Genomic DNA, 21578 nt, shown 5'->3' with positions numbered 1-21578 from the left:
GAAGTAGGAATCGGTCTCGGCGATTTTTTTTTTTTTAACGAGATGCATTGATTGGGATGCGCGTTCTTGTGAAGGCTGTCATGTGTGTGTCTGTCGGCTAGATGCTGCAACACAGACTTTTATCTGACCAGTTGCTGACGACGATGGGGATGGGAGGGAGGGCTGGCACGCTAGGTCACATGGAGGCCATTGATTTATTGATGGCGGCTGATAGATGCACAGCCATAGAGCGAACCACGATGAGTTGAGTAGTTGCAATTCTCACCTCGAGTCATGATACGTCCGGTTCGTGTTGCGTAGAATAAGGATGAGCAAAAAAAGAGAGAAAAAAGAAAAAAAAAGGACGAAATGAGGCCGGTGTCGTGTTGATTAGCATCAGCCCTGAACTGAATTAGAGCCTCATCTGATTGGGAGCCCAAGACACGAGCCTGTGCACGGGCACAAGGCCTTCAGGCTGGATGATCCCACTAAACACGAGCAGCGCGTCAATGCACAGCCGAGGAGGACCACCTGCAATAGTCCTGAGATGCAATGGCCTGAACTGCAATGGCCTAAACTGCAATGGCCTTGAGCAGGTCTCTTTGTTTGAACCTTGGAACAATGGGGCTTAGGGGGGGGGCCCACCTCGCGCCCACCACCCGCTCACGATGACGCCAGATATTGGCATGTGGGCAGCGGGCAATGCGACGACGACGACCTTGGCCCCGACTCTGGTGCTTGTCCCTCTTCAATACCCCAATTTTGCAGAAAGTCATCGCCATAAAAAGCGGGAGTGCCATGCGCGCCACGCCAACAAGCCCCACGGTTCTTGTTTGTTCCATGCCAGGCCTGTGGATTCACTGGATTGGTGGGCTGACGGTTGACGGCCGCCGTCGCGATGCCACCTCTGGGCTGGCACGCTGGGGAACCGGCACAATGTTGTAATGTTGGCTGGGCCTATTGGGGGTGCGCCAGGCCAGCTGCATATGGTATATGGGTCATCTGCAGGATGCGACGGTAGCAAACGGGTTGGTGGCGCCGCCAATCGACGAGACCTCCATCGCATTGCGTCCTTTGTGGATCCGCAGATGGAGGCTGACGAGATGACATGGAGCCCGGCGACACGAACAAATGGCAGGCCGCAAAACCTGGCCCAGATTACACTTTGCTGGGAAGGCGGCTGAGCAGGCCCGGCAGGATTCGAACATCTAGGCCGTTCGCTGCGTGGGACCTCGTCGGCCAATCCGCTGACGGCAGCCGCCTGGGACCGAAGGTTTCGGCAGATGAGCGCCGAGTAGGTTGTTTTATGCAATTCCACAAGCTCGCCGGTGACGGCCGCCACCGTTGGGACGCGAATCATCCCTCTTGTCCGAATCAAACTCTGCCTCTTTGCCTGCTGCTATTTTGGAAAACACACCAACCCTCATCCTGGTGGTGCAACATGCAAGACCCTGCCCGTCGCACCGCCGAAGGGCGGGCTCGCTGGGGCGAGAGAGGCCCGGCTAATAAAAACGCAATTCCAGCAAACGCCTGGGCATCCCAGCCCGGCCGCCATGTCTCGGCTCTGTGCCGCTGGCTGTGGGCACACGAGCGAGCCGGGGAACGACCAACCAGGGGCGGGCGTTACGGAGCACGCATGGCGCAAATCTGGGGAGGGAGTTTGAGTGCCTTGGGTGCTTGGCCGTAAACATGTGCGCGGATGGAGGGGATGTATCTGCCGGTACTCGGTAGGGCACCTCTTGCCAGAGCTACTGCACCGTGACGTTGCGGCTTTCTAGTTGGCGGTGCAGATATTACCTTAGCTGTAGATACCTGAAGAGACTCTCGCATTGATTAATTACTCCCGAGATAAGGATGCGAGTCGTTGGTCAAGGGGTGCAGGATGCGCTGGGTTGGGATAGGCGGGCCGAGAGGAGGGATGGACACCCGTTCTGCTTGTCTGTTATCAAACAGGTCCTGTCGGCCGCCTGTCTGCCTTCCCCTTGGGATCATAGGACAATCAATATTTGCTCGCTCCCGCGAAAACCCCCGTCGTGGTGTGGTGGGTGGATGGGTTCGATCTGGCGCTCCCGCACGTTTCCTATCCCATTTGTCCATGTTCGGCCGTTCCCCCCCTCAAAGTCAGCACCGCGGCGAACAGTCATCGCGTCGGCTGTTTGTTTGTTTGCTGTCTGTCACGTAGGTTGCCGTGCTCGAGTTGGCAAGCAAACATTGGACGAAGCGGGCGCTCAGCCTCGGCTACGGCCCCTAGAGTCAGTCAAACCAGGCAAGAAGACGAGAAGACGAGAAGACGAGACGACGACGGCGGCACTGCACACGCGCTCGCCAGGCACGGGCAGAGGTTTGTTTCGCCTGAGCTCAGGGCGCGCATCGCATGCCGAGTAGCGGTGCCTGGCCTTGCTCGAGCACTTGCGTCGTCGCATCGCGCCCAAGGCAAAACTCCACCTCGGCCACCGACCTGGGACCAGCAATGCTACCACCGAAGTCGCTCGTCAGTGCGGAAAACCCTGGCCAGGGCAACAGGAATAGCGCAGGAGAGAAAAAAGCAGCACCCACCGCCGGCTCCCTGCCCGCTGCCGCGACGAGCGCCTGCAACGTGGGCCCGCCTTTGTCTGGCCGTCTGGGTGGCATTGTTAGTCGCAGTCGAAGCAGCAAGAGAAGCAGCTTCTTTCGTATCCATGCAAGAAAAGCAACGACAGCGCCAGCACCAGAGCCAGCACCAGCGTCAGCTGCTGCACCGTCTGCACCTTCCCGGACCTCTGCAGCTCCTATCACGACCGCCGCCACAGGCACATCTGCATTCCTGACGACTATTGATGACGCCAAGCCGCGCGAGTCCCCCACGACCAACCGCGCCAGCCCGCCGCCGCCAACACACCGCGCCCGCCGTCCGCTGCTGACCTCGTGCCCGCCGCCGCCAGCAGAGTCGGAGACGGAGACGCCAGCAAAAAAAGCAAGAGCGACACAGTTGCTAGCCGAGCCAGCACTAGAAACAAGACGAAAAGCCGAAGAAGCAACTGCGACCAGGGTCAGGGTCCCCTCTGAAAATCCACCCGCTGCAGGGGCAGGCGCGACAAACCTGGCAGGTACTCCAGGTGCTCCAGCAGCTCCGGCCCATCAAATCGCCGCCGCTTCGCTGCCCTCGCTGGCCTCCACGGCTAAAACGCTGTTTCCCTCGTTGTCAGAAGCCGCCACTTGCGCACGCGACCCGCACCCACCACTCGACCCGTCCTCGCACTCTTCCTCGCTCCCGCAACAAAGCAGTACTCCTGGTGATGCCGACGACTGCCCCGGCGCCGTCGCGGGGGGTTATTTGACGATAGGAGCCCGGAACGCCGACCGAGATTATTTGCAGCGGATCCCACCACCAACACGACAGCAACCAGGCCAGCACGCGCCGCCGCGCATGAACATGGACCAAGGCAAAAGTGGCGCAAATAGGGGCGCCAGCACCTTGCCATCGCCGCCGCCTACACGAGCCACACACACACTGGCCTCTGCGGCCACCACGCCCGCACCACAAAGAGCCTTGCTTAACAGCGCAGACTTCCTTTCGAGCCCAAATTCCATTGTCTCGGCCACGCCGCCAAGCGCCTTCAGTCCCGCCCTCGCCTCGCCCTCGCCAGCGTCCACCTCGCCAGAGACCGACGCTCCATTTGACCCCATCGCCACGGCCAAGAAGCCTGCCAACGCCGACACCGACACTCGCTCGCTCTCTGCTGCCGACTCCCTCCCGAGACAAACTCCCCCCTCGGCCGCTGTAGATCCTGCCGGCCGCCAAGGGCCCAGCAGGGCGCCTGCTGCCGGCAACCTCAGCGACCTCAGCACCACGCTAAACCCCATTCCAGAGTCGGCTGCCATTACTCTCGAGGACTGCCAGCGCTCAATTCCAGCCCCGGCAACCCCAGCACAAGACGCTGGCACGAGCCCACCAGCGCCTGGCTCCGAGACCAGTGTAACAGACGACTGCAATCTCAGCCCGAGTCAAAGACCCCAGCTGGTCCGCCCCAAAGCTTCGCGGCCGCACCGTCTTGGCCAACTGACCGACGCCCCATCATCCCCTTTCACTGCGTCGCCGACCGCTATCACCCCGATCCGCGACCCCCTGAAATTCTCCAGCCTCTCACGCGCCTCCTCGACCCGCAGCGTCTGCAGCAACGCCCCGCTGCAACACCCGACCCCCGAACTCAACGCACGGTCTGGCGCCTACACGGGGAACATCGCCGCCCTCGAGGCCTCCGCCGAACGCCTGTCTATGACCTCGTCCATTGAGGACGCCATCCGTGACGCACACGCCCAGCTCAAACACTCCGACAGTCAGCGGTCGGTTGCACTAGCAAACAGCCTGAGGAACGTCGACGGGCCGTCGGCACCGCCCATCGTTACGCGGCAGCTCTCAATCGTCAGCCTCAACAGTGCCGCGCGCTCTGGCGGATACTCGCCCGGCGGCTACGTCATGTCACCAAACCACTCGCTCTCCAATTCGCGTCTGCGCTCCGCTAGCACTGCTAGCAAGGGCGGACTACCCGTGGTTGCTGGTGGCGTCATACCCGAGAATGGGGGTCCTGTCGAGGACCTCGTGCCCGCGATGCCGCCCATTATGCCTCGCCATGGCCCTGGCAAGAGCTCGGTCCGCAGTGTTAGATCCAGCAAGCTCTCGCTCGCAGAGATCGCCGAGGTGGAGCCGCCCGTCACTCTCACACATGACGCTCTAGACCAGGCCGACCGTCTCCCCGATTTCGATGACGAGGACGATGCAGTCCGTCCCGGCGTGCTGAGGGTCGCCAATATGGGGCCCGATCAGACCACACCAAACGCAAATCGCTGGGAAGAGACCACGTCCACAGCCCCCGGGGAGGCGTCCGACTATGCTTTTGGCCACTCGTCAGGGCAGCACCAACAGCCACCCAACAACCGCCCTAAATCCACCGACACGACCAACACGGTTGACCCGCAGAACGCCTTTGGCGACTTCGACGGCGTGCACTGCGACCCTGACCACGTCGACCACGTAGACTTTGGCACCCTCCCGCCCGTTGATTTTGGCCCGCAATACGGCCAGCCGGACGACCATTATGGCCAGCAACACCCACATGACTACTTGGGGCAGCCGCAGGGACACGAGCACCATTATGACCAACAGCACCAGGAGCCACCACCGGCTGCGCCACGGCCTCAGGGGCACCAAAGACATGGGTCAGAGCGGCCCAAATCGTACTTTGACATGAACACCGGCCAGGAGATGCTGTACTATCCTGCTCCGGTTCCGGCCATGCTCAACCTTCCCCCGAAGCTTTCGAAGAAGCCCAAGGTGGCGCAGAGGAATGCTCGCCAATCAAGAGTCCTCGAGGCCATGGCCCAACAAGGTCGCGACTCTCGCATCTGGCTTCCCGAAACACTCGAGACGGGAGACTTTGGCGGCTCGTTTATGGGTCCCGAGGGCAACGCTCCATCGCCCGAAAAGTCTCCCCTTGCTGACATTGACGCCAGCATGGCCCTGCCATCCGATCTCAACATGTCACAAGAGGCAGGAGCCCATACCCATGCTCCGGCGCCACACTATCCGCAGGAGCTCCGCCGGCCCGCAAAGCTAACCGATGCAGAGAAGCGAAAGTCTAAGATGTCGATGATGCCGGCCGACCTCCCGCCGCAGCTGCGGGCGTCGGCCTTTTTCGACCTCCCGTCGGCCAACACCACACCTATCGAGCTCAAGGACGGCTCAGCCATGAGCACGCTTGACAGCATCCTGGACGCCTCGGCTAAAGCCCCTGTTAGCGCTTTCACGGACCACACATTTGCTGGGAAATTGGGATCGGAGGTGTACGGGGCCGAGAAGAAGAAGAAGAAGAAGACCAAGAAGGCAGCGAACAACGCTTCCGGAAGCATCAAGGCGCCCGACAGTGACAAGGCCGGCAGCATGTCTACCGTGCGCGAGGACAACAAGACCCGAGCCTCGATCCTCGGACTTGTGGGCGTTGGCAAGCGTCACAGCAACGACTCTGGCGAGCGCTCTGGGCTGCCAGGGTCAGGGGGTAAGGACTCAGACCCGCCCACGGGCTCCCGAAGGGACGATCCGGCGGCTCTCGACGGCGGCCTCCTTTCCCCGAACTCAATGATGGCGCCGGACGACGACGAAAAGGCGTCTTCGGACGAGGAGGAGGATGAGGAGGACGAAGGCGAGGAGCTCTACCAGGGACCACCAACCACCCTGCTCGCAGAGCTCCAGATTCGGAAGCAGCGGGCCAAGATGCGCACTCAGCTGCCGGCGCAGGCCTACTCTCACGGCATGCACACGACATTGCTCGAGCTCGACGCCGTGGCCGAGGTGGAACGCAAGAACCGCAAGGGCAAGCGTGTGAACCTGGCGTGGGAAGATCCTGCCCTAGCACAGGATGATGAGGATGAAGACGAGGACGTGCCCCTGGCCTTCCTGCAGGCTGTTCGCGCCAACCCCAATGCCGACATCTCGGTCGCAGTCGCCGAGGTGCACCGCCCTCTGGGGTTGATGGAGCGGCGTGACCAGGAGGACAACGAGCCTCTCAGCCGCAGGCGTGATAGGCTACAGGGCTACGCTCCCGAAGTTCCCCAGGGTGTTTATCTGAACCAGGTCCAGCAGACGCGAGCGGCAAGTCAGATGGGCTTCGTGCCGTCCATGTCGGCCTTGAACCTGAGCTCCAACAACCTGCTGAACGGCCACAACCGCGGCATCTCGTCAGCGTCACGTCTAGGGCTGCATCAGCCGCCGCCATTGTCACCGCAGCATCCAGGTGACGGCCCTCAAGAGCCAGCAGAGGAGGAGATCGAGGACGAGCCGCTGGGCGACCGCATGCGACGGCTCAAGGCTCGTGACGACAAGGACAACCTGCTTCCCCTGGCCAGGCCTGTTAGCCGCGCCTTCTCTGTCGAGATTCTCAGCCAGCTCGGTGATCTGAATCACGACGAGGAGGCAGAAGCCGGCAAGAACAAGCGCAAGAGCGTCCTAACCAAGAGCAAGGAACCTCCAAAGACGGCCTCGTCGACTGGTGGCTCTTCCAAATCTGCAGCTGCCCCAGCAAAGGGAGGCGAAGTCGAGGAGACGCTTGGCCAGAGAAGAAGGCGGCTTCAAGCCGAAAGAGAGGCCCGCGAGCGCGAGATGGGCATTCTCGGAGGCGGCAACGGCAGCGGCCTGGATCTCTCGCTTGGCGCTGGTCTTGGCCTGTCTGGCAACGGCACCATGCAGCACTCGCGTGCGCCATCCAAGCCTATGGGCATGGCAGACATACTCGGCGCACACCCTCTAGAACGGCCCATGGGTACCATGGACCCGCGTGAGGCGGAGCGGCGCCGCATCGAGACCGAGGCAGAGCGGGCGCGCCTCGAGACGGAGGAGAAGATGCGGCGCATGCGGGCTGAGCTGGCGCAGATCGGCGGGACCGCCCCCGGCAGCTCTGGCCAGCCGCAGTCCACCATCAGGGCCGTGGGTGGCAACATGAGCAGGAGTATGGGCATGGGGCCCAGTTGGCAGATGGGTGGAAACGCCGCGGCTCCGAGCAATGGTTACGGCAATACCCAAGGCCTACTGCACCAACAACGGCCCGGACTGCAGCACCATATGGCGACTGGCAGCGTCAGCCATACGCAGATGCTGCAGCAGCGCCAGCTGCAACAGCAGTTCCAGCAGCCTGGCCTCAACGGCGGCCTCGTCGGCTCCGCTGGCAACTTTGGCCCCGAGGCCCAGCAGGCCCAACCTGGGCTCATGTACGGCGGAGCCCCGGCTGTCGGCGCCTATGGTGCCTATGGCGGCGCGGGCCCCATGCCTATGCCCATGCCCGTGCAGATGGGTATGCAGATGCCCATGCAGGTGCCCGGCCAGCAGACCGATATGGTTGAGCGCTGGAGGCAGGGCGTCATGCACTGATACCACCGGCTCTCGGCGCCTTCTACGCCAATAATTGCGGCACATCCCGTCTTTTAACGATTCACCACTACGATTTACTCATCAGCCACTGTTCTGGCTACGGGCGCCTAGGCACCTCTTCTCCTTTGTCGCTAGCGTTCATGTTGATGCATATAGAAAAGCATGGGAAGGGTTCTTATGCAGCTTACAATCTTTCAGCCCACTTCAAAAGAAAACGACGAAAACTCTTGGATAATCTTGGGTGCGGTCATTTTCGCCATTTTGTCTTGCGTTTCTTTTTCCTCATGGACATTATATTATATGCTTTAATCGCCCTTTGGCATTATGGTTTGACGGGAGTAGGCTTCTGGCCGATACGGAGCTATGCGCGGGGAAAGCCAGAAGGAACACATCTACTCACAAGCAACGCACGAAGAAGCTGAACAAGTAGAAAGACGTGGGTAAAGCGTAGTATAGCATTGGCGGAAGCGTTGTTGGCATGTCGCGATGGCGTTTTCGTCTGCTCGGGGCATTTCACTTTTTCTTTTATTTGCCTTGTTCACATATCAGCCAGCCATTATTATTTATTCCATTTAACCTTGGGATCAATAGCATCCATTTTCCATGCCCTTTTGGTGTACATTATCTCTTGGACCGCGTTACCCATTAATTTGCCCTGGCCAAGAAGCACTTGTGACTTGAACAGTCTGAGCTATGGAATTTCTCTCGCTACCCCTGCAGGCAAAGATGGATTTGCTGCCTTGTGATGTGTGTGCTCCTCCAACAGTGCTTGGGCGCTGAACTAGCGTTGGCCCTGGATGTGACGAGACTTGCTTGTTTGTGCTTGATGGTCTGGTCTGGTGCGAGGGGGTTTAGGAACAAAAAAAGTAAAAACAAAGCAAAAGAAGTTGCTAGCCGAAGCCAGCTGAGGATGTGGACGAACGGGGGATCGAACCCCGGACCTTTCGCAAGGTTTGTAATGCGGTGTGCATTGCAAAGCGAACGTGCTCCCACTACACCATACGCCCGACTGGTAACCATGGATTGAAGGCTGGGTTGGGCCTCCAAATGGTGGGGATATGTAGAGCTGATTCGTGTGGGGCCTGAAGGTTCATCTCAGGTGCGTGCCATGGAGAACAACCCCCCTTGTTTTTACAGGTACAGCGGAACTTTTTGGGTACGTTTTACATCGAGTGTTTATCTACCCTAGCTTTCTCAAACAAGCCAGGCAGCTTACATGCGTTCGGCTACTTTGGTGGCGATGAGTGGCATTACATCTCCCAGAAACACCCGGCCCAGTCGAAGAGTCTAGAAGGCGAGAGACTCGGGCATCATTATCATCAACAGGGACAATCTTGCTTGAACTCGGTCTTGCTTCCTTGCTATTCCCCCCTTGCAGAACCGCCGAGGGCGTAGGCTGGGTTGTGCCACTTGCGTCATTCGACCCTATCTCGCCCGTGATTTGCCTTCTCTTGTCCCCGGAGTGACACCTGGCGCCGTCTCGCTGCGTCCCCCGTGTATGACAGAGAGGCGCGTTCCGTTATACAGCGCGTTATTGTGGGAGCGGTGCTTGGGAGGAGTCATCTCAGCAACGAAATGTGGTAGGCTGGAGAGGTTCCCCAGCAATCTACCCCGTGCTGCCCAGCCCCAAATTGCCCTTCTGCGATGAGACACGGAAACCGTGCTCGAGGCCGTCCTTGTCAGCATCGAGGCCAACTTACCCGTGTGTTGCCCCACGACATGCGTTTCGGCAGCCTAATGTCCTCTTCCCCCGTCCTTCCGTTCCGTTGATGCCCTACTACGCGGCCGAGGGCTGATCGGGGTGGAGGGGGACGTGACACATGGGAAGGTCAAACGGGCAGGCTCGAGACACGCCGTCGACCTACGCGGCTCTGTAAATGGATAGGCGATCTGGGAGAAATGCCGTCGGGCGTTGGCTGGGCGGGGGCGCGCGGCCCAAGGGAGGTAAACGAAGAAAAAAATAAAAATAAATGCCGCATCGGGCAGACATGCACATAATCGACGTCGCGGGCGGATGCGTCGAAGCGGCCCAGCGGCCCGCCGACGAGCACACGCCATCGCCGTCGCCTGGCTGCCACCTCGAAAATGGACACCCCCCTAAGAGCCCCAAGCCGCAGGCGACTCTCGGCCGGAAGCGGGATGTACTTTCGGGTCAAGGACCCAAAAAGGGGGAGGCGGAAACGGTCTGGAACATGCGCACTGCGCGCACAGCATCGGTGCAGACCGACAAGGTGCGCGTTCCGGGCCACAACAGCCTCCCCTCCCCTGAGAATCTCGCATGCCACGTCGGGGCCAGGCTGTTGTGTTCCTTGGGTGAGTTGGCGGGCGCACCCAATCACGGATGCGGGGGAGACGGCGGCGGCGGCGGTCTGTCGTCTTCGGGCGGAGGCCAGGCGGACAGGGAGTTTTCCAAAACCCGGGGAAACGGTGAAGCCACCCTCCGGCGCGGGCTGGTTCGGGGTTGTTTGCTGGGGGCCACAAAAGACCACTGTCTGTAGAGAAGCAAGGTGCATGCCGTTTGTTTCTCTTACATAACTCGCCCCAAAGAAGGTTCTTGGAAATTGCCCCCTGTTGATCACGAACCACCCCCCGGCCATGAAACAAACACCACATGACTGCCGTTTCGCGATGCTATCTCGACTACTGAGACGAGCGGGCCGGAGTCGTATTTTTATTGAATCGCTACCGGCCGCCTGGAGGGGAAAAAAATGATCGCTTGGCTTGACAAGGCGCGCTAGGGCGACGCAGCCAAGCCCGGCCAGGCCCTCTCCCCCCTCCCGTCCTATTATTCATGAGCGTTCCAGATTAGGTAAGGGAACCAAAGGTAGATCCAGATGGATGCCCCTCTCATGACAGGAACATGGCTTGGGACCCAGGTAACCTCGCGCATCTCAACACCTGCAGTAGCGCAAGTGTTACGAAGTTGTTACGTCAGTGAGGGAAAGCAGGAGACGGAGTGCGTGGCACCTGATCAGCAACTCCTGCCGAGGTTTTGTCGATAACCCCTGAGCTCAGCGTCGTGAGGCGGTTGGCTCCGGATGCCATGCCAGAAAGCCAATCATGTGCAAAAGGCGGCCAATATAGTGGCCTCTCAGTTGTCAAGGCAGCGCGGCACCGAGCAGGGAGTCGACGTTTACCATCTTGTCAATGCCGGCGATGGGGCCTCTGGCCTTTGGAGCTCGTGCTCTCTCTCACCCATGCCCAAGTCGTATCCGGCTAGACGGCCGCAGTGTTGGCCAGGAGCGGGGAAGGGGAGTGCCGGCCAGCTCTGCGCTTTTCAGGATGCTACTCTCGTCACCCCCGGACCCCTGTCCACCAGGGCAGCTGACCACCCCATTCCGCGTCGACGGGGCAGAGAAACTTGTAGCAGGGATGCAGGACGCTGGAGAAGTCGTAGTCAAGGAAACCCATGATATGGGCAGATGATGGATCTATCGGGACGTTGCTGGCGTTTGACGTTGCGGACCAGCATACAAACAAGTCTGGCTAGGTAGATACCTTGTGTAGGTAGGTGTGCCGGCATTGAGGGGAGGGGTTCCCACGCATGTCCCCGTGCGCGCAATCACCCTCCTCTCACACTCTCTGCAAGCCCGGCGAACTGTGTAGGCAAGCTCACGTCGAGGAAGACACCAAGCCTGCTCCGGCACAACCGCCGGCTCGGCAGCTCTGGACATGGCGGGACTCTCCGTCCGCCAGCGCGGGCTTGGCGCGGAGCCCTTGACGGGTGTGCATAGGACCTTCCGGACGAGCCCCACGGGCCCGCCCCGACAGTGACCATAGGCGCGCTGACCAGCTCGCCGGATGCTAAGCCCGCCGCTGCCGCGGACCGAGGGCGGGGCGCGTGGTCGCGCAGGCCCTTGAGCAGCGCTGCCATCTACGCCACCAAGAGACATGGGCGACCCTAGGCAAAGACGAGGGGTACCCATGGGCGGGTCGATGTGGCGTAGGGTGGATGTCCATGACAGCGACCTCGTTCTCGACGCGCGTGGCGCAGAAAAACGTGGTAGACCAAGTCGTTGTATTCTGAACTGGAGACACGGCGGTGGTTGACCTGGATCCCTTGCTGTTGCTATTGTCATGTGCTTCCATGTTTTGGAAGGCTCATGTTCCAGCGTGGATTTCGTCATTTCCCAACAATCATTGGAAACGCCTCCATCCCTCCTACCATCAATCTAGCAGACAACCAACAGCCAAACTTGTTCTCGGGCTATGCAGGGCAGCCAGCCCACCAATCAGGACTTTCCTCAGGGCTTTTCTCAGGGTGGTACAGCATTGGACTTTGCCCTCGCAAGGGAGTGGATCAAATCCAAAGGAAATTCCACAATGAATGCTCTTCTCCCTTGTCTGATTTTCACTCGTTTCCTTTGGCTGCTACACCGAAGCACCAAAACGACAATCTAGCTTCCACCTCCTGCTGGGCCTACCGTGGTAACCATGATATGGGCTCAGGTCACGGCCCCTCTAAACTGCATATGTTGCATACGAAATGGTGTCGCCACTCCACAAAGAAACAAGCCAGAAAGGCAGACATGCATGCTGGAGCGGCTGTCAGTGCCCAAAGAATGGAGACACCCGCCGTTTCTTCACCGTTTAATCACTATTCCGGGTGGCGGGCGACAGTTGCGACAGTTTTGGTTGTCTACCCACCGAAGCCAAAAGACAGAAAAAAAAAGAGAAAAAAAACCCAAAAAAAACTGGACAAACGATCCAGACCGCCTCACCGAACAAGCGAAGGCCAAGGCGTGGCCCGCCCAACCACCCCGTGTCCAAACCGACATCTTTGCTAGTTTGGGCAGGGGCGGGCGGCCCATGGGGAAGGAAGAGGCCGCGGGCGCTTGGCGCTAAGGCGTTTACCGTGTGACCATCACGAGACGGCCATGTGCTGCGATGTGGCGTTGCGGCTTGGCTGGCGTTGGACAAAGAGAATCGAAAGCTGCTGTCAGCAGCACGGGGGAGAGAGAAAAAAAATAACCCAAGCATGCAACGCATATCTCGGGCGCGACGGAACAGGGAGGCTGAACGAGTCGGTGGAGAGATTCAATGACTGACGCCTTGTCCAAGCCATGACTGGTTGCCAATACGAAAAAAAAAAAAAAAGCTGGTCGCCAGTCGCCAGGCTGTCGATGCTGCTCGTCTGGATCGAATGCTCACCAAGGAAATCCGCCGATCGATCATCGGCGGCCAAGAGCAGTAAACGGAAGGGATGATGAAAAAGACGGGAGGCGGAGAGCGCAGTCAGCAAAAATCGACGTTGCACCCCAGCAGCACGCGTGGGCGAGCGGTGAGAAAAGTTGGGTCAGGGTGGGTGTGGCGGCAGGCGGCCGAGTGGCCCAGGCTGGGTGCGTGTGGGGGTAATTGATGGACAGTGCTGGCACCCCCGCGTGGGTCCAGTCTGGAAGCTCTGGGGCCACTTTCGAGAAGATCAAATCCATCAAATCCATTCCTCCTATTGGTCCATTTATTCCTATTGAACCATTAATCTTGGCCCGTGTCAGACTGCCCTTCCTGGTCGTGCTTCATCGCCGACGAGGAAGGCCATGACTGCTGGGCCGACAAGTGTGGCCTCCACAGCTCGCCAAAACCTGCAGGAAAACAAGAAGCTGAATTTGCGACTATCTAGCGCCGGGGCGGCCAGCCACTATCAGCTACCACCTACCACCACACAGTACATGCGTGCGTCCGAGTTCGGCCTGGACCTGACGCTGTGTATCCCCCACGCTGTTTTCATGTTTTCTTCCCTCACTGTTCAACCGTCTTGTCTCTGCCTGCCGCACATTATGCTGTGGAATCGTGACACCCGCAAAGATGGACATAATATGCGAGGCGAGATATACACCGGTTGCTGCTGCTCCAGTCCCACAACCCACTAGGCTGCCGCTTTAGGTGATTTGACGGCAATGCTAGATAGAGTCTGCAGCGTCAGAAGGGGCCACGCGGAACCGCCTCCTAGCCTTCCGGCTGGAGCATTTTGTTGGGCGCCTTGGTAGGGAACCCATGTTTGGGACGGACGTGGCGCCTGGTCCATTTTTGGCTGCTGGCTGCCGGCTAGTTGGTTCCCTATCAGTAAACACGAACAAGCTCCGTCCGAAGGCCGGTGTCCAAGGTACCTGGCACTCCTGAGCTGCAGACCGAGCCATGCCCGCCGAGACTGACAGACAGACCGACCGACACTGTGGTGGTGCAATACGACGAGAAAACCCTTTTCTTGGTCCTGACTCGGAAGAACCAAGAACATGAACCGTCCAAACGAGTTTGGCTACCAGCCTGTCATGCATTGCATATCCGACATTTGCTATCCGCCAGCGACGATAATACAATAATCCAACCCTATCACAAAGCAAGCACACGAGCAAGCACACAATCACCAGCCTCCAACCACCACTTCTCGGTACGTGGCGGGGCGGCTCTGGTGCAGGGGAAATTATGTGGAGGTGTGAAATTACCGGGCTGCTGTTTCTAGGCATGTTCCATTGCTACCGTGTAGGTAGGTACAATGTAGGTACAAGGTATGTACGCACTAGCAGATCAATAACCCGCCTCTGGGAGCAGCCGCCGTGGACAAAAAGAGGCAAACAGGTGCGTGGCCGTGCGTTGGCGATTGGACAATTGCAGCGCACGTCACCAGAAGGGCGGTATGCGTGCAGGAGCGGACGGCTGGGATCTCAGACGCTGAACCGAGCAGGAAGCGGGCACTGGCGGGCACTGGCGGGCACTGCGGGCTGCTTCCCACTTTGATTGTGGGCACACGACACTCCCACTCCGTGCTCCCCAACGGGCTGAATGACATCAATGGAGCAATGCCTGCGGGCAATGGGACCAAGTGCATTCCTGGGAATGGAAAGAGCGCCGGAATACGGAACCCGATACAGGGCAACGGCAGGGTGGAGCTGGGTGGGTGTGACATGCACCAGCAAATCAAGGTCGCCAACCGCCAGAAACGGCAGCGTCGAGTCCAGCTTGTGTCGCCGCATAGTGCGAGGTGCGATTTGTGCAAGCACGAGGCGGTGGAGGCTCGGCACGCAAGCCCTAGTGCAGCACGCATCTCAGCACTGTCCGGGTACCTCGCAGACACCACACTAGCCGCCACCACATTGAATCAGAGCCAAAAATCGAGGCCGTCAATCGGCGGGCACCCCACCTGTGCATGTCCGTTCTGGACCCTGGGTGAGCATCGCAGCCCTGCAAAGATCCGCAGCTCAACCCTGTGACCGCTGCTCGCCCCAGGCCACACTCGTCTCCCCACCTCCTCCCCTGCCCGCCAGCGAGCAACAGCCCACGACCGCCCTCAGAAGGGGGAGCAGCAAGCCCGTAGCCGACTCTCCGACACTCTGATCTCCCTCTCACCCCTTTCCACAAGATCCATTGCCCACCCGCCAAACAAAACCGAGGCAGAGGTGGTACGGTACAACAGGCCGCACACCCCGCCACGCCCTGGAGGTTTCCTCCTCCCCCGAGAACGCATCAGCGGGTTCCCCAAGACGTCCACCTGTGTTGCTGTTGCTGTTACTGTTGCTGCCGCCGTCAGGCACATCAGCCATACGCCCTCGCCCTCTCCTTTTTGTCTCTTTGTTGCGCCTCTCCCACGCCCCTTTAAATACACCGTCCATCTCGTCATTTTTCTTATGGTGGCGTGTGTGTCAAGCACCCACCAGGTCTCAGACCACCCCCAAGCGCAGCCAACCATAGCATCCACCACCGCACGCCGCCCAACACCTCACTCGTCTTCCACTGTAATCACCACTAGGGCTCTCTCACCAACACCTCCGCTGCCACCACCACCACTACAACACCGCCTCCACCGCTGTCATTCACCCATTGTCCTCCCTATTCGCCCTAGGGATCTCGGGGCCCTGACTTCAACAAAGCCACAGCCTACCATAGACGACCTCCAATCCATGGCGTCTCCAACCGAGGGGAAGCGGCGGTTCGCCCCCATCCCCATAGAAACGACCTTCGCGCAGTACCGCAAGCCCGGCAACCTGCCCGGCCCCGCCGCCGAGCTGACGCCAGACCCGTCGCCCGAGCCCTCGCCCACGTTCGCCCCGGCGCCCGTCCTGGTGTTCGAGCCCGCAGCCGCAGAGGCCTACACCACCGCTAGCTATGATGCGCCGCGTGACAAGAGGCGGTTCGCGCCGCAGCTTATCGACTCGTCGCGACGGTCCCGTCGCACCGGCGACGTCGGCCCGGCCACGCGGCCCATCGACAAGACCGACATCACCCCCTACCACAACCACATCTACTCCGTCCAGCGCACCAAGAAACGTCATAACAAGATCACAGGGCTCGCTAGGCGCGAGTCGTGTGACGAGGAGACGGCTGAACACATGTACAACCTAGCAAAGAAGGAGATCGAGAAGCGCCTGCAGGAGATAGCACTCTCTGCTTTCCCCAACAGCGGCCAGAGGATAGGCGGCGCCGAGCACTTCTTCGCCCGCGAGGGCTCCGACGACGGCGACGATGCCTCGGAAGACGCGGACCCCCGCGGCCGCCCCCAGGTCCGCCTTCTGGGCGCGCCCCGCCCCCGCCGCGACTCGACCGACGGGGACATAAGCTGGCACGTCAAGGAAGCACAGGACGCCGTGGGCCGCCGCGCTAGGAGTAGGATGGACACGCGCGAACTGGACGAGATGCAGCTCGACAGCCCGCCCACAGATACCATGTGGTTGACCTCGAGCCGTAAGGAGACCCCGAGTCCCCAGCCCTTCCAGCAGCGGGAGCGGGGGCCCATCGGCGAGACGCACATGCCCCTGATCAGCCAGAGCCCATTGGCCCCCATTGGCGAGTCCACCATGCCCTTGGTGCCCTCGTCGCCGCCCCCGATCAAGCCCATTGGCGAGTTTGTCATGCCCTTCATCCCTTCGGCCCCGCCGGGCAAGGCCGCCGACATGCCTTTTATCCCCGCCGAGACGGGCTTCTCCCGCCACGCCCCCGCACGCCCCTTTGGGTTTGGTGGCGGCTTCCGCCGCCCTGCCGAGCCCGACAGGAACCTGGAAGCGCTCCGGAAGCGCAGCCCGCCCATGCTGGGCGCCGACCTGACGTTCCGCAAGTGCCCCTCTCCCAAACACACCAAGCTCGAGCCCGAACACTTGTGGCAGTCCGAGGCGGACGAGACGAACCGCGATCCCACCGGCCAGCGGGGTCTGTGGAGGGGATACTGCTTCACTGCCGAGTCGGGTGAGGCGCTTGCCGAGATCCCGCGCATGGAGATGATATCCACCCCAAGCATCCCTAGCTCGTCGGCTACGGACCCCTTCTCCATCGCCTTTGGCACCACGGCCACTAGCATCTCGCCCCCGCTGAGTGAGGAGCCGGGCCAGCTGGAGGCGGCCCAGAAGTCGCCGTCAGGGACCCACTCTGCCGGGCCGCTGGCGTCGCTGCACGCGCACAAGCGCAGCGGCGAAGCCAAGGGCCTGCACATGCTCATGGGGTTCGAGGAGCGGCTGCGCAAGGAGAAGGCGGCCGTGGACCTGGAGGAGCAGATCCAGGCCGAGTTCAACGACCGCTACGTGACGCAGGTCTACAACTACCTGAGCCTGGGCTACCCAGCCATGGCGCGTTCCTACGACGACGAGCTGTCCAAGATCTCGCGCATCCCCCTTGCCGACCTGCAGCGCGACGACGACGCCCTTATGGATGGCGTCGTGGCGGTCGCCTGCGGTGGCAAGGCCAAGGGCCACATCAAGCTCACCGAGGACGACGACACCAAGGAGCAAGACCGGTGCCCGCGCTGGAAGGCTCTCAAGCTCTACATACACGAGTGGGCCAGCCAGCACCCGGACCTGGAGACCATCAGCCCCCTGGCTTGGGGAGTCAAGGAGAGGCGAGGCAGCTGGGGTATATAGCCCATTTGCTTGCGGATAGCCTACTGCTCAAGGTAGCTCGTCCTTGGCTCCTTCCAATTCTTGGCCTATTCAGCATTGCTATTATTCCCGACCCTCCCTTTTTGGCGACCCATCCAACATTTTCTTTCAATTCTCAACGAATAAGACGTCGAAAATTTGTCTACGACTGCATCCTGGCTTTTTGGGCTTCACGGCACGGCAAAACGTTATCCAAAAAGGGCTCTCGCTACCGATACCCATGGACATTTTTCATTTTCATTTGACGATACTTCGATGCTTTACGACGAAGGCACTGGGCCTGGTTACTCTGAATCCTCCTCTCAGGGTTTCATTCTGCTTCTCGTTAACTATACATTTTATTCGGTGGCGTTGATTTGGTGATTCATTTTATCCCGTTTCACATCCCTTGTCTCTGGGTCTGTGGGAAGTGACCCCCCTAAAAACTGTGAATATCCGTTCCCTTTTTTTCTGCTTTAAGAAGCCATCGCCATTACAGACAGCCTTCTGCCACGATATACGAGTTGTGATTTACCGTGGCGGCCAATCTTTTACTGCCGAGCCAGGCCCTCTTTATTATGACTTTTCTTTATGATTCTCATCCTTTGTCTTCTGCCTCGTTTGCTGCTTTTTGAGTATGGGGAATCTGGAGACCAAGAGAAAAGAAGGGGCGCGCTCTCGCCCCACAGTTGTTATTTTTACCCTAGGTGCCTGACGTATCGAAAGAGGAGGCGCGGGACAGAGAAGAGTCTAGACTAGAGCAAGAGCCTTTCTTCTGGTCATATACCATAGATTGATAAGACAGATGGATGGCAAAGAAGGAGGCTTGGGGTTTGTCCGTCTTTGCCTAGAAAGATGGGGCGTCGAACAAGGAAGCAGCCGTCGCCCGCCTGTGTAGGGCCTGTCTCATGATCGTTCCATCCCGCTATTGCCGCTGGGTTCAGTGACGGTGTTGGGGCTTATCTTGATTTTCGCCTTGTCGTTCTGATGCAGGACAATGCGACTTGGTGATGATGGTCATGTCTGATGATAACACATTTCGTGACGTTTGGCAACCCCTTTTCACACATGTTTTGCTTCTGATCGCAGTCCGACAAGCAAAAATGTCCAATAGCCAGCCAGCCCTATTCAACCACCGAGGTGTAGAGAAATGAGAGAGAAAAAAAGACGCAACAACATTCATGCCTCGACCTTGAGGTCCTCCAGCACCTGCCTCTTGACAATCTCCCTCACGGCCTCCCACTCGGGCGCCACCTCGATGGCGCGCCTCTCCCTCTGCGCGAGCCCGACAAACTCCTCGGGCAGCACGCCGCGCGCAAAGTCGAAGCCCTCCTCCCCTCCTAGCGCCTGCTCGACGGCGCCCGAGAATTTTGCCGGGTGCGCCGTGGCGAGCGAGATGTGGCGGGTGCCCCGGGGGGCGCGGGCGGCCGAGCGGCGGGCGGCGCCGAAGCCGACGGCCGAGTGCGGGTCGAGCACGTAGCGCGTCTTGCGGTACACGTCGGCTATGGTGGCCAGCGTCTCGGCGTCGCTGACGCGGTCGCTCTCGAAGACGGCGCGGCCGTTGGCCAGGATCTCGGCGTGCACGGGGCCGAAGCCGCCCGTGGCCTTGAGGGACTTGAACCACGCCAGCACCTCCTGGCCGGCCTGCTTCTTGTTGAACTCGTCGTTGAGGCCGGCCGTTGCGGCGAACTCTGTTTTTTGTTTTTTTTTGTCGCGTGTAAGCGGTGGGTGGGGGAGGGGGAATCGATGCGGACAGAGAGTGAGAACAAGGAGGGGAAAAAAAAAGGAGACATACCCTTGGCGAGGAACCACAACAGGCGCTCGAAATTGCTCGACACCAGAATGTCCATGGCCGGGCTGAGCGTCTCCTTGCAGCCCTCCTCGTGCGCCTTGGCCCCGTCGGCCGCGATGCCGCCCTCGGCCTCGGCGCCCTGCGCCGGCTTCTTCTCGTACCTGCCCGTCTTCCAGAACCGGTCCAGGATGTCATTTTCGTTTGTCGCCACTGAAGATCGCAGTCAGCTGCCATAAACCAAAAGAAAAAGAAAAAAAAAGAAGAAAAAAATCCCGTCCAGAGGGAAAGAGCAAGAGAGATATCAACGCACCAACCAGCTTATCCACCGGCAGGCCCATCTTTTGCGCAAAGTAGCCGGCCAGAATGTTGCCAAAGTTGCCTGTGGGCGTGACGAAGCGGACCTTGTCGCCCACCTTGAAGCCGGCGTCGGCGCGCGCGAGGGCAAAGTACGAGTGGAAGTAGTAGACGATCTGGGCCAGGATGCGGGACCAGTTGATCGAGTTGACGGCGCCGAGCCGCAGCGCCGCGTTGGCGTCGGCGTCGCCGAACAGCGCCTTGACGATGTCCTGGCAGTCGTCAAAGGTGCCCGCGACGGCCAGGTTGTGCACGTTCGCGTCGAGCACCGTCGTCATCTGCGCCTCCTGCACGGGGCTGACGCGCCCCTTGGGGTGCAGGATGAAGACGGACACGTCCTTCTTGCCGCGCAGGCCGCAGATGGCCGCCGACCCCGTGTCGCCGCTCGTCGCGCCCACCACGGTCAGGTGGTGCCTGTCGGCGCCGGCTTTCCCTTCGTTCTTGCGCGTCAAAAAGTACTCGAACAGGTTGCCGAGGAACTGCAGCGCGCAGTCCTTGAACGAGTAGCTGGGCCCGTGGAAGAGCTCCAGCAGGTGCGTGTCGTCCTCGATGCGCACCAGCGGCGCCACCTCGGCCGCGCGAAAAGTCGAGTAGCTCCGCTCGACGAGGGCGCGCAGGTCCGCCGTCGGCACCTCGGCGGGCGAGATGTAGAGGCCCAGGACGCGGACGGCGAGCTCGGTGTAGGGGAGGTCCTTCCAGCTTTGCTGCGCGTGGGGGAGGGTTTGTCATGTCTGTTAGCCCCTGCCCTGGGGACATGTGCCTTTCCGTCCCTCGCTCTGGGAACCGCCGACGTACCCAATCTGTGGCAAGGGGCACCTCCTCGGGCAGAAAGAGCCCGCCGTCGGCGGCGAGGCCCTTGAGCACGACCGTCTCGAAGGTGAGCTATGGGTCCGGGACGGTGCATGTTAGCGTCGACAGACGGGCATCTCGGGCAGCAACTGCAGGAATTCGGCAGCAATTCATATTCATACGCCATAGTCGTCGCCCCTGGTCGACAGATATGTCTGCGACGGGGTGTGCGTCGCCGCCGTCGCGCCGTTTGTCGTGCCGTTTTCCATTGTGGTGTTTTGTTCCGAAGCTGTTGTCCGACTCCTACAGTACCAGTACCGGCCCCTATTCTAATCCCAATCGACGCCCTTCTCAGTGGTCGCGTCTTCAGCCCAGAGACTTTTTTGTCGAGTCACCACCCCGCTCTTCCGAGATCGGCGAGCAGTAGGCGGTGGAGCCGCTTAACTTCCAATACGGGCGGATGGATTGACAGGGGTCCACCTCTTTTCTGGGCGTTAGCTGCACGTAATACTGTGTAACATGTTTCCAGAAGTCGACACCAGGAATGTCCAATACACGACAAGGCTTTGCCACGCCCGAGACTCTCGTGGCCAACAGGTGGATCGGGTTTCGTGTGACTTGCGTCCTTTTATGACCGACATGCCTTGCAAACAACCTGTGCAAAGTGCTCTTCTTTCTAGTCATGTGTTGTGGGTGCATTTATTTATCCCCAGCAGCATTCCACATACAAGGCAGACAGGGCAACACGGGAAACAAAAAACACACTGGCGTGCTGTCCCAAAAAGAACCGCCTTGCCAAATCACCACCCGAGGAAGACACCCCCATTCCCATCAAGCTCCCAGCCCCAGGCCCCAATCCGTCCCCCACTTGGTCGGCGGGTCAAGACGACAAAAAGCCGCAGAGGTCATCAACCCTCGACCCACACTC

At 59.8% G+C, this 21578-nt stretch overlaps 6 protein-coding genes and 1 non-coding gene across 7 annotated transcripts; 4 read left to right on the top strand and 3 right to left on the bottom strand.

The window, feature by feature from the left end:
- Nucleotides 1–2373: 2373 nt before the first annotated feature.
- On the top strand, nucleotides 2374–2796 carry GGTG_02282 (hypothetical protein; the record flags this gene model as incomplete). The annotated part of the gene is given in 2 exon segments (XM_009220053.1): nucleotides 2374–2611; nucleotides 2623–2796. The coding sequence occupies 2 exon segments, from the start codon at nucleotides 2450–2452 to the stop codon at nucleotides 2794–2796; spliced, it is 336 nt and encodes a 111-aa protein (XP_009218317.1). The 5' UTR covers nucleotides 2374–2449.
- Nucleotides 2797–3391: 595 nt separating this feature from the next.
- GGTG_02281 (hypothetical protein) lies at nucleotides 3392–7876 on the top strand (the record flags this gene model as incomplete). The annotated part of the gene is made up of 1 exon (XM_009220052.1): nucleotides 3392–7876. The coding sequence occupies one exon, from the start codon at nucleotides 3392–3394 to the stop codon at nucleotides 7874–7876; it is 4485 nt and encodes a 1494-aa protein (XP_009218316.1).
- A 913-nt stretch (nucleotides 7877–8789) lies between these two features.
- GGTG_20035 lies at nucleotides 8790–8883 on the bottom strand. Its single transcript has one exon. It is a non-coding gene; the product is annotated as a tRNA-Ala (tRNA).
- An 861-nt stretch (nucleotides 8884–9744) lies between these two features.
- On the top strand, nucleotides 9745–10374 carry GGTG_02280 (hypothetical protein; the record flags this gene model as incomplete). Its single annotated transcript, XM_009220051.1, has 1 exon — nucleotides 9745–10374. Exon 1 carries the CDS (start codon nucleotides 9847–9849, stop codon nucleotides 10372–10374), a length of 528 nt encoding a protein of 175 aa, XP_009218315.1. The 5' UTR covers nucleotides 9745–9846.
- A 796-nt stretch (nucleotides 10375–11170) lies between these two features.
- On the bottom strand, nucleotides 11171–11769 carry GGTG_02279 (hypothetical protein; the record flags this gene model as incomplete). The annotated part of the gene is made up of 2 exons (XM_009220050.1): nucleotides 11171–11307; nucleotides 11493–11769. 2 exons carry the CDS (start codon nucleotides 11767–11769, stop codon nucleotides 11171–11173), a joined length of 414 nt encoding a protein of 137 aa, XP_009218314.1.
- Nucleotides 11770–15142: 3373 nt separating this feature from the next.
- On the top strand, nucleotides 15143–18988 carry GGTG_02278 (hypothetical protein). The gene has a single exon (XM_009220049.1). It carries the CDS (start codon nucleotides 15499–15501, stop codon nucleotides 17716–17718), a length of 2220 nt encoding a protein of 739 aa, XP_009218313.1. The 5' UTR covers nucleotides 15143–15498; the 3' UTR covers nucleotides 17719–18988.
- On the bottom strand, nucleotides 18236–20995 carry GGTG_02277 (threonine synthase). The gene is made up of 5 exons (XM_009220048.1): nucleotides 20833–20995; nucleotides 20657–20743; nucleotides 19818–20565; nucleotides 19511–19717; nucleotides 18236–19406 (listed from the first exon to the last, which is right to left on the bottom strand). The coding sequence occupies exons 1-5, from the start codon at nucleotides 20917–20919 to the stop codon at nucleotides 18895–18897; spliced, it is 1641 nt and encodes a 546-aa protein (XP_009218312.1). The 5' UTR covers nucleotides 20920–20995; the 3' UTR covers nucleotides 18236–18894.
- Between the last annotated feature and the right edge of the window lie 583 nt (nucleotides 20996–21578).

This window comes from Gaeumannomyces tritici (assembly GCF_000145635.1).
Source record: "Gaeumannomyces tritici R3-111a-1 unplaced genomic scaffold supercont2.1, whole genome shotgun sequence".
Taxonomy (NCBI): domain Eukaryota; kingdom Fungi; phylum Ascomycota; class Sordariomycetes; order Magnaporthales; family Magnaporthaceae; genus Gaeumannomyces; species Gaeumannomyces tritici.
The sequence above is the reverse complement of the archived record's forward strand: the minus strand, read 5'-3'. Positions and strand labels throughout refer to the sequence as shown.